General features: G+C 43.8%; 1 protein-coding gene across 5 annotated transcripts in view; it reads left to right on the top strand.

The window, feature by feature from the left end:
- The window catches only part of UGGT2 (UDP-glucose glycoprotein glucosyltransferase 2), a 226,081-nt gene that overhangs the window by 35,614 nt on the left and 174,729 nt on the right, over nt 1-15,738 (top strand). For 4 of the 5 annotated variants that reach the window (XR_002090063.2, XM_019486946.2, XM_019486945.2 and 1 more), the window contains exon 8: nt 4,448-4,548. Coding sequence is in view for 4 of the 5 variants with exons in the window: in XM_019486946.2 (XP_019342491.1) it covers nt 4,448-4,548 (101 nt within the window). In the remaining variant the exon portion in view is untranslated. Of the gene's footprint in view, nt 1-3,231; nt 3,357-4,447; nt 4,549-15,738 lie in introns of those variants that run through there. The other variant, XM_019486947.2, reaches the window with a different exon arrangement.

Consider the following 15,738-nt stretch of genomic DNA (forward strand, 5'->3'; position numbering starts at 1 on the left):
TTCACAAGAAATACTCTTGGAATTATGATCAAATCTTATTCCTGAAGTTGGGCAAAAATTAGAGTAGCAAATAGAACTAAAAAATATACAGTTGTTACTGTAATAAAACATTAGGGATACTGGTCTTTCATTTTCAATTTATTCGCATCAAAATGAGAACTTTCAAAATACAAGTAGTTGAACCCATATCTCAAATTACAAATTGTCGATCCCTGAAGTGATTAACAGACTTATGGAGCCATGCAGAGGAACATGGGCTGCACCCAGCTCTTTTTTGATCAGCTCATTTGCTATCTGCAGCTGGTAGAGATGCTACTGTGGGATAAATCAATAGTGCTTCCAGTTATGTGAGATGAATCACCAATTTTGGCCTCGTCTTCTGCTCATCATGTGACTTATTTTGTTCCTCTGGTGGCGCATTTATTTTTCGGAAAGTGTGAACTTGTTTATAGTAATTCTTGTTGAGATGTCAGTTACAATACAACTTAAAGCTGCTAATATCATCTGTACCTTTGGAATTCTGAGCCTCCATCTTTTACTGTCTTGCCTAATGTAATCAAATTTTCACAGCAGTGCCCAGGGATCTTTAGTTCTGTTTATATTGGTTTTCAAGAAGTTACTGTGGCCCTATATGTGGTGGCGCTCCAGTGTGGGTCTGCCTTGTCAAGGATCTGCCCTTCTACATAGCATTGCTTAACTTCTCATTTGGTCCAGAGATGTCATCTTTACTCAGTTTTGTCTGTACCCATCATCCTGCAGAGGTTTTATGCTTACTTGTGTAGTCACAGGGTCAGAGATCAAGAGGCCTCTAGCTGTAGGGTCTTGCCAGAGAATCTTAAGGGGCTGGAATGGAGGGATGAATCCTGCATTTGAATCCTGGTCTTGTGATCTTAGAAGAAGATGACTACAATCTGCAAGGAGGAGCTATTTTCTTCTGTCCGCAGCAAAAATAGCGCAAACGTCTTCTAATACATGGAAGCATTTCTGCATTGCAAGTCATTATGACAAAAAGACCTGTTTTTTATAATCACTACCAAATGAAATATGAATTTTCACAGGTGGCCAGGATGACTAAAATCAGGGTATATTTGCACCTTACAGACTAACAAAATCAGAGGTGCATAGTATGAACTTTCATACTTCAGGCTTACTTCATGCTGCTTATGAAAGCTTCTGTTATGAATATCTGATTTAGTTAGTCCATAACAGGGGTTTTTAACCTTTTTTAAGGTGTGTACCCCTTCTGGGTACACTTCTGGCAGAATGGGGGGGGGGTGGTGGCAGCTGGATGTGGAGTGGGGAGGAGGGAGAGCTTGCATATGGTGGTGGTGTGGGGTAGTGGATGGTGGCAGTGGCCACCGTGTGTGACCTGCCCACCTAGTATCCAGCCAGCCAGGCAGCACCTGTCTGGCCCACAGGGGAAGGCTGCTTCTTTTGCCCCCCCCCCCCCCGCTCTGCTCCTGGGAGGCAGTGGTGTGAGATGGTGGGTGGTGGCACTTCATCCCCACCCACCTACGTGTACCCCCTAGTCTCTTTCCAAGTACCCCTGGTGGTATGCGAACCCCCAGTTTACATCCCCTGGTCTATAAGGTTCAAATCTACCCTGCCTTCTGCATGATTTCTGACTAACATGGCTTACTACCTCTCTCTGCTTAGGATGCCCAAGACATCCTTGCATGTATGAAATGTCCTGCAGACTCTAGACAATCCTCCATGATTCAAATGGAAGTTAAAAATATATATGAGTAGATGCGACTGACAATGGTTGCATTTGCACGTTGATCCAAATCCCTTCTGCTTCTGTGACATCACCATCTGGAACTTGAACACTGAAATTCAGCTCATCAGTCACAAGGGAAAAACAGGAACCTCAACCAAAAATATTGAAAAGACTGTCAACAGTGACTTTGCTTTGATACCATTGGAGTCTTTGATTCACAGTTCAGGATGGTGAACGATCTGAATTATTTTGCCTTTTGTGCCCTCAGTGAGTGAAAGTGCAGTGGGCTCCAGGGCTCCTCAATGCGTAGTGCTAATTGAAAGATTGCAGTCCCTTATGCATAGACTGAGTACATATGGTTCTGTAATTGGAATAATGAAAAGCATACGTCCTAGTACACCACTCTTAAAGGTTATGGGGTTGGTTCTTAAGGGTGTCACACAAAGTCATCTACTCCTCCACACCACAGTGGACCACATGACCCTATGTAGCACCCTTAGTGGCCAGCCATCTGCTGTGCCATGGTGATAACAAGCTGGCAGGTTCAGCTTGTGCTGGGTGACCTAGATTGCTCTCACTGCATTTTTTGAGAATCTTCCCTTGAATGTTTCACGGGGGTGTAAGGAAGATAATTAATCTTCCCTCAAGAAAGGTAGGAGAGGTGAATCTGGGTGGCAGGTTACCACTGGTGCCACAGAGCCAGGAAACAGCCCATAAATTGAGCTGTTAAGAAACCACAGTTGGAGATGCAGCAGAATGTGGATTTTCTTTTTCTTTTTTTTTTTATAATCTGTTTTTTTTTTAACAGTGGACTCTTCATTTGCTATTTCAAAAGCCTAGCAGTTCTGAACATTTCTAGTACTAAACTAAAAATGTCTGAGGTTAAATTTAAAGTATTTAAAAGGCGTCATGTTTCTTCCAGAACGTAAATTAGCTGAGTATAGTCTGCTCACGCTTCTAGAAGAAATCAAATTTGAGTTAACACCTGCCTATAATAATTGTGAAAATCTAACCACTCACTTTCTTGTTCCCTGCATCTTTTAAAAAAATTAAGAACGTTTGATGTTTAGCTACCTAAACCAGGATTATCCAGATTTTAGCTCTACATGTCATGAATTTAGAATTCCAGACTGTAATTCAGATCTAGCCCTTTAAATACTGGCTTGTCTTTGTTTAATCCTGTTGGCAGTTTCCACTTAACTAAAAATATCTGTTTAACATGCATTGACATAGATGTTTAGATTGAAGACAATGTTATAAGTCCTGGACAAAATGTTCTCTGATGGAAAGGATATTTTAGTGCATTTAATCCTTTGGATCCTTTCCTGGAATTTATTAGGGGCACCCTATATCTTCTGTTGACCAGCGCATACCTTCCTCAAGACTGATTCCAATCCTATATGGATCTAAATTTCAGATCAAAGATAGTACAATTATCAGTAAAACCATCAGAATTTGCCCATACCTCATAGGATCCAGGAGGATCCAGGATTTTGTAAAGAGGAGTGAGGGAGCAGTGACTTGATGCTGCAGGGGTGGCTGCATCCTGCCTCCCAGTTTCTCCTGGTTCCAGTGGGATGGGCACACCACATGGTGGGAACAGCAGTTGGAGACTTTTTTTAAATCCCCAAATCAGGTAAAAATGCCTCACTCTTGGTACCCCCTCCTTTTCCCTCAGTGCTCATTGGTACGTCCCACTCCCCTTCTGTCCCCACTCCCCCACATACTGTTCTGTCCCGGGGCAGGGAAGGGGAAGCTCCAGAGCTGTTCCTGCCCTACTCCAGCTGCGGCTATGGGGAGTGGCTGCACAGGGAGTTGGGCTCAACCTGGGACAGCAGCAGGCAGGTTCACCAAAACATTTTCCTGCTTATCTTTGTTTTGCAAAACATTCACACTGCTCATATGGGTTTTACAGACCTTATAAAAGCAACTGCCATTTCATGCAAGCATAAAGTAAAGCCACTTTTCTTGCTGTAGACACCCAATAATTAGGGAAGCCTCTAGCCTAAAACACCTTTAAGAGTTTATGCATAACTAATGAACAAACAATTATTTTAGAACGTGTTTTAGTTTACATGAACCTTCACAGCTTGTTATCCAATGAAGAAGAAGCACAGCTTTAACAGCTGCAACAGCACAAATGCCTCCAGTCTACCTCAACTAACTTTTTTCCACAAAAAGGGACAGTTAATACCATCTTTGATATCTATGTGATTGTAAGATGTAAGGGGAGTTGGGCATAGAGACTTTTTACTCAAAAGGAAAAGGAATGGGGGGGGGGGTTACTGGTAAAATGAAATCCTTCATAAATTACATTTCAAATGCTTTAGCTGTGGGGGGGGGGGGGGGTTTCTGGAAGGACCATGGCAAGAGCTGAGGTCTTTGTACATGGCATTTTCAACCTTATTTAACTATTTACTGTTTTGATGCCAAACTCATGAGAGCTGTTTGTAGTAATTTATTCCATCAACATTAATAATAAACCTGATCCAAATACTTGCTAAGCAACTGTAGACTTCCTTGAAATTGTCAATATAAGTTGCTTATATTTACTAATTATCAGAGTGGAGCTTTTAAATTGCCATGCACACATCCTAATCTCTTTTAGAGAACTGGATTAAAACTCTTACATTCTTGTTTGGTACCTTGTTTGTTGCATAGAAACATAATTTATCTGTACATGGTTTTGTAAGTGATTAATTTGTTTTCTTTGATATTTTGGTCCAGACAGATGTATCCTAATCTTAAGGATAATTTGAAGGAGTTCAGAAAGCACCTGATTGAAAGTACTAATAACATGGAACTTCTGAAAGTCTGGGAACTACAAGGTATATATTTGATGCATTTTTCCTTTGTTGTTGAATTAACACAAGTATTAGTTTATTTTTTGCCATATTGGTATATAATTATAGTAACAAAACTACTTTTTAAATCAGCTTTCAGAGAATGATTAGTACTTTTTCAAATAGCAAAATGCTTGTATATTATTCTGATATGGCTTGTAATTAGTAAGCTAAAAGTAGATTGCAATCATTTTTATGTCAGAAAACTATAGCCAGCTTTATTGTTTTTAAGTAATAGAAGAAATTGACCAGTCTTTTCTGCTCCACAATTTTATCTCAGGTGTTAAATTTGGGTTTTGAGGTTTGTTTGTTTTTAAATATGAGGTCAGGGAGAAGATCATATCTTATCCTATCCTTTGGTTCAAGACAAAATATATGGTAAAGCCTCTTGCTTTCCTTTACTTCCTTATAAATTCTGATTTTCTTTAGGCTATTGCAAGTCTCACTGATGCATTTGAATAGACCATCAAATGAAAGGTGAAGCTATTAAAAACTTTTTCATAGAAGAGAATAGGGGAACAGATGTATAGATGTTGATTTCCATGCAGCAGCTGTACTGATGACCTGTTACTGCTGGTTGAAATGAAGTTTGAATTGGATTATGAATCATTATAAGAATTGTGATTTTCTGTTTACTTTTTCTAATAATGCAGCACAAGAATAGATCACAAGACAGTGTCCTTTTCATTACTTTTATTACACCTATCAAGAATGATAGTAGTTGACTCTAAAACTTAGAAGATAGAATTTTTCTACCAGATAGTAAAATGTATACAATAACAATGCATAGCTTTCTTTTTGTCAACATTACTAGTGTGGTTAGCAAGTTTTATGTAATAGCTGATTCAAGATCTTTTAACTTATGGATGCAAGAATTTTTTCTGAATATGCCATAACTTAAAGCAAAGCAAAGACACTTTCTTAAATTGTAATCTTCCTATATTTATGAGTGAAATTTGTGAAGAAGGAAGGTTTGGGAGAAAATTATGACTAGGTGAAAGGAGTAGTTTAGAGTAGGAAAGGAGTTCCCCTTCTAAAGTTCAGTATTTACTGCCATCAGTGCTAGAATGAGACAGCTGTATTGAAAATTATAGTTGCTTGATAAAGCTGGAGTATGGTACATATGAACAGAGACATAACAGGTGTGGTGGGGGGGGCAGGGAGCGCTGCTGAGTGGTGGAGGGGAAAGGGTTCTGAGAACGAGGTGGCAGGAGTCTTACCCAGAAACTGTCTCCAGCTGTTGCAGCTGCAACCACAGCATGGTCTGCCCACTCTGACTGTTGCTTCCACAGCATCAATGCAGTGTCTGTGCAACAACAAGGCTGTGGGGCTGCTCCTGCTTCCAAGGTGCAGACTCGCCTAGGGTGGAAGCCCCATTCTGGTTGGTTCCTCACTCACCCACCCCAAGTTATATGACCACATATGAGGCACACTGTTTTGGCAAGTTACAATCCAGGTTGTTTGAAAGACTCTAAAAATGGTGAGAAACAGAGCTTTTGTTGATGGTGGTTGTGGGGTAAGAGCTACTTTCCATATTAAAACTTCACGACATTGTGACTGTAAGTTTTGTTAGCACGGCCACCCTTTTCCAGGACTGAAGGCTTTTTTTTCTCTCCCCATCAGTGTATCAACAAACTTAAAGCCTGCCAACAAGCTGGCAGCTCATAGCAGTCTTGGTGGGATGATTGTTTCATTTTTTACTGAAGTGAGGGGCAAGGAAACAGTATTTTGTATATCAGTTGTGTTTTTCCTGGTCTGTGTGTGAAAAACATGGCTCATCAAAAGCTCATCAGAAGTAAAACTCCTGATAAAAAACTGCTCCAAAAAGTAAAAGAGAAAAAATATTCTCCTTCTTTCTAGTAAGAATTGTTCATCCAAGCAAATAGCTGTCCATCTGTTGCTCATACAGAAAGAACACATAAAAACATATCAGAGTTTGCCTTTTCAGCCCTGCATAAATGACTTCATTCAGCAGCAGCCTCAGTTTCAGCTATTATTAGTGTACATCTGCCATTGTTATCTCCACAATTAGTTTATACAGTACATAAGTATTAAGTGCATTCGGTGCTGATATGTTCAGCGTTGGGGCAGTTGGTGTTGACACATTCAGTTACACATTCATCCCTCAGCATCTAAGTTACTGGTACTGGGATGAAGTTAATTCTGGCACCAGTATCTTATCTGTTGCATTTGGTTTTCATTGCTTCTATGCTCTCAATCCTGACGTAGATTGACTTGGGTTATCATTTGCTCCTCTTGTTGCCAAGTTATATGGTACCACATGAATTTAAATGTCACCAAAATGACTGGCTAAGCAGCAGCTGTGCAGACAAGGACCTAAGGATTATAGTGGACAAGAAGCTGAATAAGAGCCATCATAGATTCATAAGGTTCATAGATTCATAGATTTTATAAATTCATTGATTCTAGGAATTCATAGATTCTAGGAATTCATAGATTCATAGATTTTATAATTCATAGATTTTCTATCTATGAATCTAATTCATAGATTTCATAAATTCATAGATTTAATAAATTCATAGATTCATAGGGTTGGAAGGGACCTTGTAGATCATCAGGTCCGACCCCCTGCCCTAGGCAGGAGAGAAAACTGGGCTCAAATGACCCCACCCAGGTAGACGTCAAGCCTCCTCTTAAAGATCCAAGATAGAAACCATCACCACTTCCCTTGAAAGTTGGTTCCAGATCCTAGCCGCCCTGACTGTGAAGTAGTGCCTTCAGATGTCTAGTCTAAACCCACTCTCTAACAACTTTTGGCCGTTATTCCTTGTTACCCCGGGGGGCACTAGGGGGAACAAGGTCTATCCCAAACCCTGCTGGTCCCCCCTAGTGAGTTTATAGACGGCCACCAGGTCCCCCTCAGCCTTCTATTGTGAAGGCTGAACAGGTTCAGGTCCCATAGCCTCTCATTGTAGGGTCTGCCCTGCTGTCCCTGGATCATGAGGGTGGCCCTCCTCTGGACCCTCTCAATGCCGTCCACATCCCTCCTGAAGTGTAGTGCCCAGAACTAAACACAGTACTCCAGCTGTGGTCTGACCAGTGTCGTGTAGAGAGGGAGGATCACCTCCTTGGCCCTGCTTGAGATGCATCTGTGGATGCACAACAAGGTACGGTTAGCTCTACTGACAGTGACCTCGCATTGTCAGCCCATGTTCATCTTGGAGTGAATAATGACTCCAAGATCTGTTTCTGCCACCGTGCTCTCAAGAAGGGAGTTTCCCAGCTTATAAGTGTGCTGCTGGTTCCTGCTGCCCAAGTGCAGCACCCTGCACTTGTCAGTATTGAAAACCATCCTATTTTCGTTAGCCCACCCCTGTAACCTGTCCAGGTCCTGCTGTAATCTGTCCTTCCCTACCAGTGTGCCCACCTCACCCCAAATCTTGGTATCATCAGCAAATTTAAACAGGCTGCTTTTCACCCCGTTGTCCAAGTCACTAATAAAGAAATTGAACAGTGTGGGCCCAAGGACCGAGCCCTGGGAGACTCCACTGCCCACTTCCCTGCAGGTTGAAAAAGACCCGTCCACCACTACCCTCTGAGTATGACCCTTCAGCCAATTTGCAATCCACCTGACTGTGTCATCCATCAATGTGCCCTTGTTGTGAAGAAGGTTAATGACATACTGGATCAGTAGAAGTGTTGCCACAAGATTGAGGGAAGTGATTCTTCCCTTCTATTCAGCACTGGTGAGACCACATCTGGAGTACTGTGTCCGGTTTTGCTCCCCCACTACAGAAAGGATGTGGACAAATTAGAGGGAGTCCAGTGGAGAGCAACGAAAATGATTTGGGGGCTGGTTCTGAGGAGAGGCTGAGGTAACTAGGCCTATTTAGTCTGCAAAAGAGAAGACTGAGTGGGGATTTAATAGCAGCCTTCAGCTATCTTGAAGGGTGGTTCCAAAGAGGATGGAGTTGGACTGTTCTCAGTGGTGGGACATAACAGGACAAGGAGCAATGGTCTCAAGTTGCAGCAAGGGAAGTTGAAGTTGGATATTAAGAAGAACTTTCTCTTTAGCAGGATAGTAAAGAACTGGAACAGGCTACCCAGAATGGTTGTGGAATCTCCATCCTTAGAGACTTGGGTAGACAAAGTCTTGGCTAGAATGATTTAGTTGTGGATAGTCCTGCTTTTGTATGATTCTATTATTGTTTTATATGATTTGGGTGACCAGGTTCCCTTTGTTATAATTAAAACTCCTTCAGCTAGTGAGCAAGCCCAGTTTCATGGATGACACTCAAACAGAAACACCAGTTCAGCAGGATATGTTCCAGTTAGAAGTGATGGCAGGCTGCACATCAACTTTATCATCACCATCATTGTCAGATAAAAGTGTGGCATCTCCAGCATCTCTGTAAGTCATTCCAAGAATTTTACAGGGAATATTGGACTGGAGATTCAAATTTAAATAATTCAAGATAATAGTCATAAGCTTTTGTCTTACCATATTACCACATGTACTTCAATTTAGCTGACCCTAAGTTTAAGACACCCCCTCCCACCCAATAATTTGATTCTATATATGGAAAATTAGTTTATAATTGTTATCATTTTCCATATATAGAATGTAATTATTGGAGGGTCATCTTTAATTCACACTCCCCCACCACTGTAGGACAGGCAGTGGGAGGGCAGGTTGATGTGGCGGGTATTTTATATATGTTTCTGCATGAAAACAGGGATCATGGTTTTCTCTGATTTAAAAAAAATCCCCAATTTTCAGTTAAAAAAGCAACCCCAAATCCACATTGTTCCATGATTAAAATGAAACACCACTAATATATATTTATATATATATTTATATATTAGTGGTGTTTCATTGCAATAAACTTGCTGTGTCCATAAATTTAAGCATGTTAGAACTTGTATTATTATAGCAGATTCCAGGTTCCTTGCTACTGACAACTAAGAAGGTCAAAGGAAAGTATTGAGTCCTCTAGTAAGATTTCAGTATTTTTATTGCAGTCCTGCTGTGGGTTTAATAGTTATTATGACAGCCTAGGAAAAGATTAACCAGCAGTCTTTTAGACACACCTAAAGAGAAGGCATTGAAGAGGTTGGAAAAGTAATTATCCCCATGCTAGTTTACAGTTTTGCATAACCAGGTATCAAGCTTTTCTTTCAAGTAATCTCATCTTAATTGGACTAAAGATGTTGTTTTTTTGTATAGGATCTTTACTTGCCACAAGATGCCTTTAACTTGGTTATTGCAGAGGGCATCGCAGGATTCTGTAGATATAGCAAATAAGGCATCTGAGTCTGGGGACAATAGTCCTCATGCTAGAGGACCTTCTTTTTGAAGGGAACAGTATTTTTAGTTCAAAGACAAAGAAGGTCTTGCTAGGTGCCTATACATGAGCGCAGAGGCTGCTCCAATGCACTAATTACAGATTAATCGAGACTGCCGTAGTGTAGTAATTACTGAGCTCCAGCTAGCCTATGTGTCTTGTGTATCAGCATTCCCGCGCTTGAAAATGGTGGCAGGAGCGCTTTACTAAAGCTTGTCGAATGAGCTTCAGATAAAGCACCCTCACCGCGATTTTGAAGCTTGAGGATGCTGATACACAACACACTGTGGGCGCTTTAATTAGAGTGGCTTTCAGAGCTTCTCTAAAGCGCTTCCCCCACCCCAGCCCTTGAGCACGTGTATAGATGCCCACTGACATTAAGATTCAGATACTACCTAACATTTGCTGTGTACTTACTTAAAGGGTAGAAGAAGCAACCTGAGCCATAACAGCCCTATTCTGTGGCATCTAGCAAGTGGGTTGAGACCAGTTTAAGCAGAAATAGAAGTATCGTAGACCTTTTATTCTGACATCTTCTAATCAGCCATTATCTTGATGTCTTTTTGATGTTTCCCTCAGAGGCTGACAACCAATCTCAAAAGATCTTTGCTCTTTTGTTCTTCCTCTTAGAAACCATTTTCAGTGTTTCCAGTAAGCTTGAATCGGTATTCCTACTGGCAGATGGATAGAGGAAATACTGTTTTTACTCAATTCTAAGATGAGGATTTTTCCTCATTTAACATGGGCGGGATGCCCCTCTTCTTAGAATTGAGTACAAGGGCAATGGGGAGGCAAGCATCTGCTCCAGCCCCTGCCCAGGGTTGGGGCTGTAGCTATGGCTGGTTCCTAGCATCAGCCTTTTCACCCCGCCATGTCCCCTAAACCTTCTTCCCCCCCAACTCCTCCCCATGCATACTCTGCTACCCCTCCTCCCCTTCCCCTTCTCCTTGCTCTGCACCAGCAGGCTCTGTCCATGCTGCAGCCTGAGGCACTGATCGCAGCCCCAGCCAAGCACTGTAGCAGTGCTTGCTATGGGGGCTGGGCTGGGGTTGTGCTCTGTGCCTCAGGCTAGTTGGAGATGGAGCCTGCTGACATGGAGCCAAGGGCTAGGGAAAGGGGAAAGGAGAGAGGGAAGTGAAGAGGCTGGGGGGAGGGGGGAGCAAAGGTTGGGGGAGGGGCAGAAGTAGAGGCTGAGGAGGAAGGGGGGCAGGCAGGGGCAGAGGTGGCAGGGAGGTAGGCACAAGCAGCGGGAAAACTACTTGGCCTTCTGACATGATGTGCCCTCCCACTGCCTGCCCCACTGCAGCAGTGGTGGTGATGAATTAAAGACAACTCTCCAATAATAAATCTATAGATAGATTCTATACATAGAAAATGATAACAAATATTGATAAATAATTTTCCATGTATAGAATCTAATTATGGGGGGCAGTCATCATAGATTCATAGATGTTTGGGTTGGAAGGGACCTCAGCAGATCATTGAGTCCAACCCCCTACCCTGGGCAGGAAGGAGTGCTGCAGTCAGATGACCCCAGCCAGGTGCATGTCTAGCCTCCTCTTAAAGACCCCCAAGGTAGGGGAGAGCACTACCTCTCTTGGAAGCCCATTCCAGATTCTAGTAAACCTTACTGTAAAGAAGTTTTTCCTGATGTCCAACCTAAATCTCTTCTCTGTCAGTTTGTGGCCATTGTTCCTAGTTACTCCAAGGGGTGCCAGTGTAAACAGAGCATCTCCTATTCCTTGCTGCCCACCCTCTTCCTGATGAATCTGTGGGTAGCCACAAGATCACCTCTCAGCCTTCTCTTGCAGAGGCTGAAGAGATCCAGGTCCTAAATCTCTCCTCGTAGGTCTTTGCCTGCAGGCCCCTAACCATACAAGTGGCCTCCTCTCAACCCCCTTGAGGTTGTCCACATCCCTCTTCAAGTGTGGCACCCAGAACTGGACACAGTACTCCAACTGTGGCCAGACCAAGGATGCACAGAGGGGAAGTATCACCTCCCTGGACCTGTTCATCATGTACCTGCTAAAGCATAATGAAGTGCAGTTAGCTTTGCTGATCTCTTCATCACATTGATGATTTATGCTCAATTTGGTGTCACCAATGACTCTGAGATCCCTTTCTGCTGCTGTGCTGCTGAGAAGGTCCTCCCCCAGCCTGTAAGTGTGCTGGTGATTCCTTCTTCCTAGGTGCAGCACTTTGCACTTATCTTTGTTGAACTGCATCCTATTCTGTTCTGCCCACTTTTCCAACCTGTTCAGATCCTCCTGGATTCATTCCCTGCCCTCTACTGTGTTAACTTTACCCCATAATTTGGTATCATCTGTGAATTTGGACAGAGTGCTCTCCACACACTCATTCAAGTCACTGATGAAGACATTGAACAGCACAGATCCAAGGACCGAGTCTAGTGGAACTCCACTGCCCACATCTTTCCAGGTCGATACCGACCAATCCACCACCACTCTCTGGGTACGACCCATAAGCGAATTTGCCACCCAGTTGACCATGTAAACATCTATGTCACAGCCACTCAGTTTATTTATGAGACTAGGATGAGGTATCATATGGAAGGCCTTTTTAAAATTGAAGTAGATGACATCTACCTCAATTAAATCTTTAATTCAGAGTCATCTGAATTCAAACAAATACAGCAATACAAAAGGTTACTGTATTTAGTTTCAAAATATTCGCCAACCTCTTTCCACCTCTGAATATTTATTTCAAGTAATTTGAAATAGTTGAAATAGCTCAGTTGGGAGAGCGTTAGACTGAAGATCTAAAGGTACCTGGTTTGATCCCGGGTTTCGGCAGAATCTTTTGACCGGGTTAGAGTGCTTCTGGAGGGGCTGGACATGTTCAAATCAGCAGGTCCAGATCCTCTGCGCCCCAGAGTGTTGAGGGAGCTAGCAGGGGTTATTGCAGGGCCCTTGGCATGGCTTTATGAGCGCTCGTGTTGCTCGGGCCAGGTGCCAGATGATTGGAAGATAGCCAATGTTGTCCCCATCTTTAAGAAAGGGAGGAGGGAGGACCCAGGCAACTATAGGCCTGTCAGTCTTACCTCAACCGTGGGGAAACTCTTTGAGAAGATCATCAAGGAGCACATCTGTGATGGGCCGGCATTGGGGATGATGCTCGAGGGCAACCAGCACGGTTTCATTAGGGGCAGGTCATGTCAGACCAACCTGGTTGCCTTTTACAATCAGGTTACAAAAGCATTGGATGTAGGTGTTGCTGTGGATGTAGTCTTTCTGGACTTCAGCAAGGCCTTTGACACTCTCTCCCACCCCATCCTCATTAAAAAACTAGGTGACTGGCATCGATGCCTACACAGTCAGATGGATTGCAAATTGGGTGAAGGGTCATACTCAGAGGGTGGTGGTGGACGGGTCATATTCGACCTGGGGAGAAGTGGGCAGCAGAGTCCCCCAGGGCTCGGTCCTTGGGCCCGTGCTGTTCAATTTCTTTATCAACGATTTGGACGATGGGGTGAAAAGCAACCTGTTCAAATTTGCTGATGATACCAAAATTTGGGGTGAGGTGGGCACATTAGCAGGAAGGGAAAGACTGCAGAAAGACCTGGATAGGTTGCAGGGGTGGGCTAACAAAAACAGGATGCGTTTCAATACTGACAAGTGCAGGGTGCTGCACTTGGGCAGTAGTAACCAGCAGCACACTTATAAGATGGGAAACTCCCTTCTTGAGAGCATGGAGGCAGAAACGGATCTTGGAATCATCACTGACTCCAAGATGAACATGGACCGACAATGCGAGGTCACAGTTGGCAGGGCTAACCGTACCTTATTGTGCATCCAGAGATGCATCTCAAGTAGGTCCAAGGAGGTGATCCTCCCCCTCTACATGACACTGGTCAGGCCACAGCTAGAGTACTGTGTCCAGTTCTGGCCACCCCACTTCAAGAGGAATGTGGACAACATTGAGAGGGTCCAGAGGAGGGCCACCCGCATGATCTGGGGACAGCAGGGCAGACCCTACAATGATAGGCTACGGGACCTGAACCTGTTCAGCCGTCACAATAGAAGGCTGAGGGGGGACCTGGTGACTGTCTATAAACTCACTAGGGGGGACCAGAAGGGTTTGGGGGAGACTTTGTTTCCCCTAGAGCCCCCCAGGATAACAAGGAATAACGGCCACAAGTTGTTGGAGAGTAGGTTTAGATTAGACATCCGTAAGAACTACTTCACAGTTAGGGTGGCTAGGATCTGTAACCAACTTCCAAGGGAAGTGATGTTGGCTCCTACCCTGGAGGTCTTTAAGAAGCGGCTTGATGCCTACCTGACTGGGGTCATTTGAGCCCAGTTTTCTTCCTGCCCAGGCAGGGGGTTGGACTTGAAGATCTACAAAGTCCCTTCTGACCCTACTTCTATGATTCTTTGATTCTATTATCTCTTCTAGGTTTTTGAGTAATAAAAGAAGTTCACTGTTTTGGAGAAAGAGGAGTTTCTGTTACTTTTTAGTTTAAAAAAATCAGGAGTTGGCTATCTTTCTAGTGTCAGGGACATGCCTTTTACTGTCCTTATGAAAAAATCAAGAAAGCTTTGAACATCACAGTTCTCACATGATCAGCAGGAACTAAGATTTTAGCAGATAGCTTCTCTGAAGCCTCTGTCTGGAATGGGAATTATGTTACGTGGTCTAAGCAGGACTTCCTGTTCAGTTGTAGTTCTGGGCTCTGCTGTAAGCTGGGTCCCTGGCTGAGACCTAGTATGAAGGAGGAAGATGCCTGATTCAAAAGCAATGGGAGTAAGGACCAGACTAGTATGGGGAGTAAACTGGGAGAAGGAGCATGAGGATGACACAAAGACTAAAAAGGTATGGTGGATAGCTAGGGTTGGGATGAGTGCAGAAATTGGGACCAGCTGAGCAATGTGATGGAACTGGTTGGAAAAGGACACTTGGTTGGGAGCCAGGGGTAGATGAGACAGATAGGTGTGGCAGGAAAAGAGTTTATGGAATGGGAGAATTGGAGAAAAACACATGGTAGGGGCCCATTTAGATCAGAGGATGACTGGGAAAAGACAAAGAGACAGAGAGCATGACAACATGTGGGCATTTAATGCATATTAGCCCTATTTAAGGCACTTTAAGGGTGCGTGTCTACATGTGCATGCCCTTAATGCACCTTAAAAATGGCAATTTTAGCCTAATCACAACTAAATTTCATACCTACATAAAGCAAGTACCAAATTTAGGCACGATTCGTTAAAGTGCATTAGCACGTGTAGATGCAATAATACTCATTAACTCAGGGACTTTAGTGCTGGGTCTGCCCAGCCACTGGAGAGGTAGGCCAGAGCCTAGTCCCAGGGCTCCTAGCTGGCCATCTCTCCTCCTCTAGGGCTGGGCTTCTCTCTGACAGCCCCTAGCTGCAGACTATAAAAGCCTCTAGCCATTTTGTGCCTTGGGACACACATACCAGGTGCCTGGACAAGCCAACACCTGCTCCCTGCTCCTGTTCAACCCCAGCTCTGTCTGTTTGTAGACACTGTGGTGAAACACCTCTGCCTGGCAGCTCCTTGTCCCTGCCCATGCCCCTTCCTGGTGCTGCTGGCAGTCCTCTGGGGCTGGCATCACAGGGACAGCTGTGTAGGGACCCAGAGAGCTGGTCTGGGGAGCGTGTCCGGCACATCATCCCCATCGAGTCCTAGCCCCGCTCATGTGCCCCTACCGATCCTGAGTGCCTGGAACCCCAACTGGACCTGGGAGGAGGTGCATGACCTTGTGGCACTCTGGAGTTAGGCTGACATCCAGAGACAGTTTGTGTGGGGCAGGCGCTTGAATGCCCACATTTATCAGGCCATTTCAGTCAGTATGTATGCACAAGACCACTCCTGAACAGTACAAAGGG

This window comes from Alligator mississippiensis, chromosome 1, assembly GCF_030867095.1.
Source record: "Alligator mississippiensis isolate rAllMis1 chromosome 1, rAllMis1, whole genome shotgun sequence".
NCBI lineage: Eukaryota > Metazoa > Chordata > Crocodylia > Alligatoridae > Alligator > Alligator mississippiensis.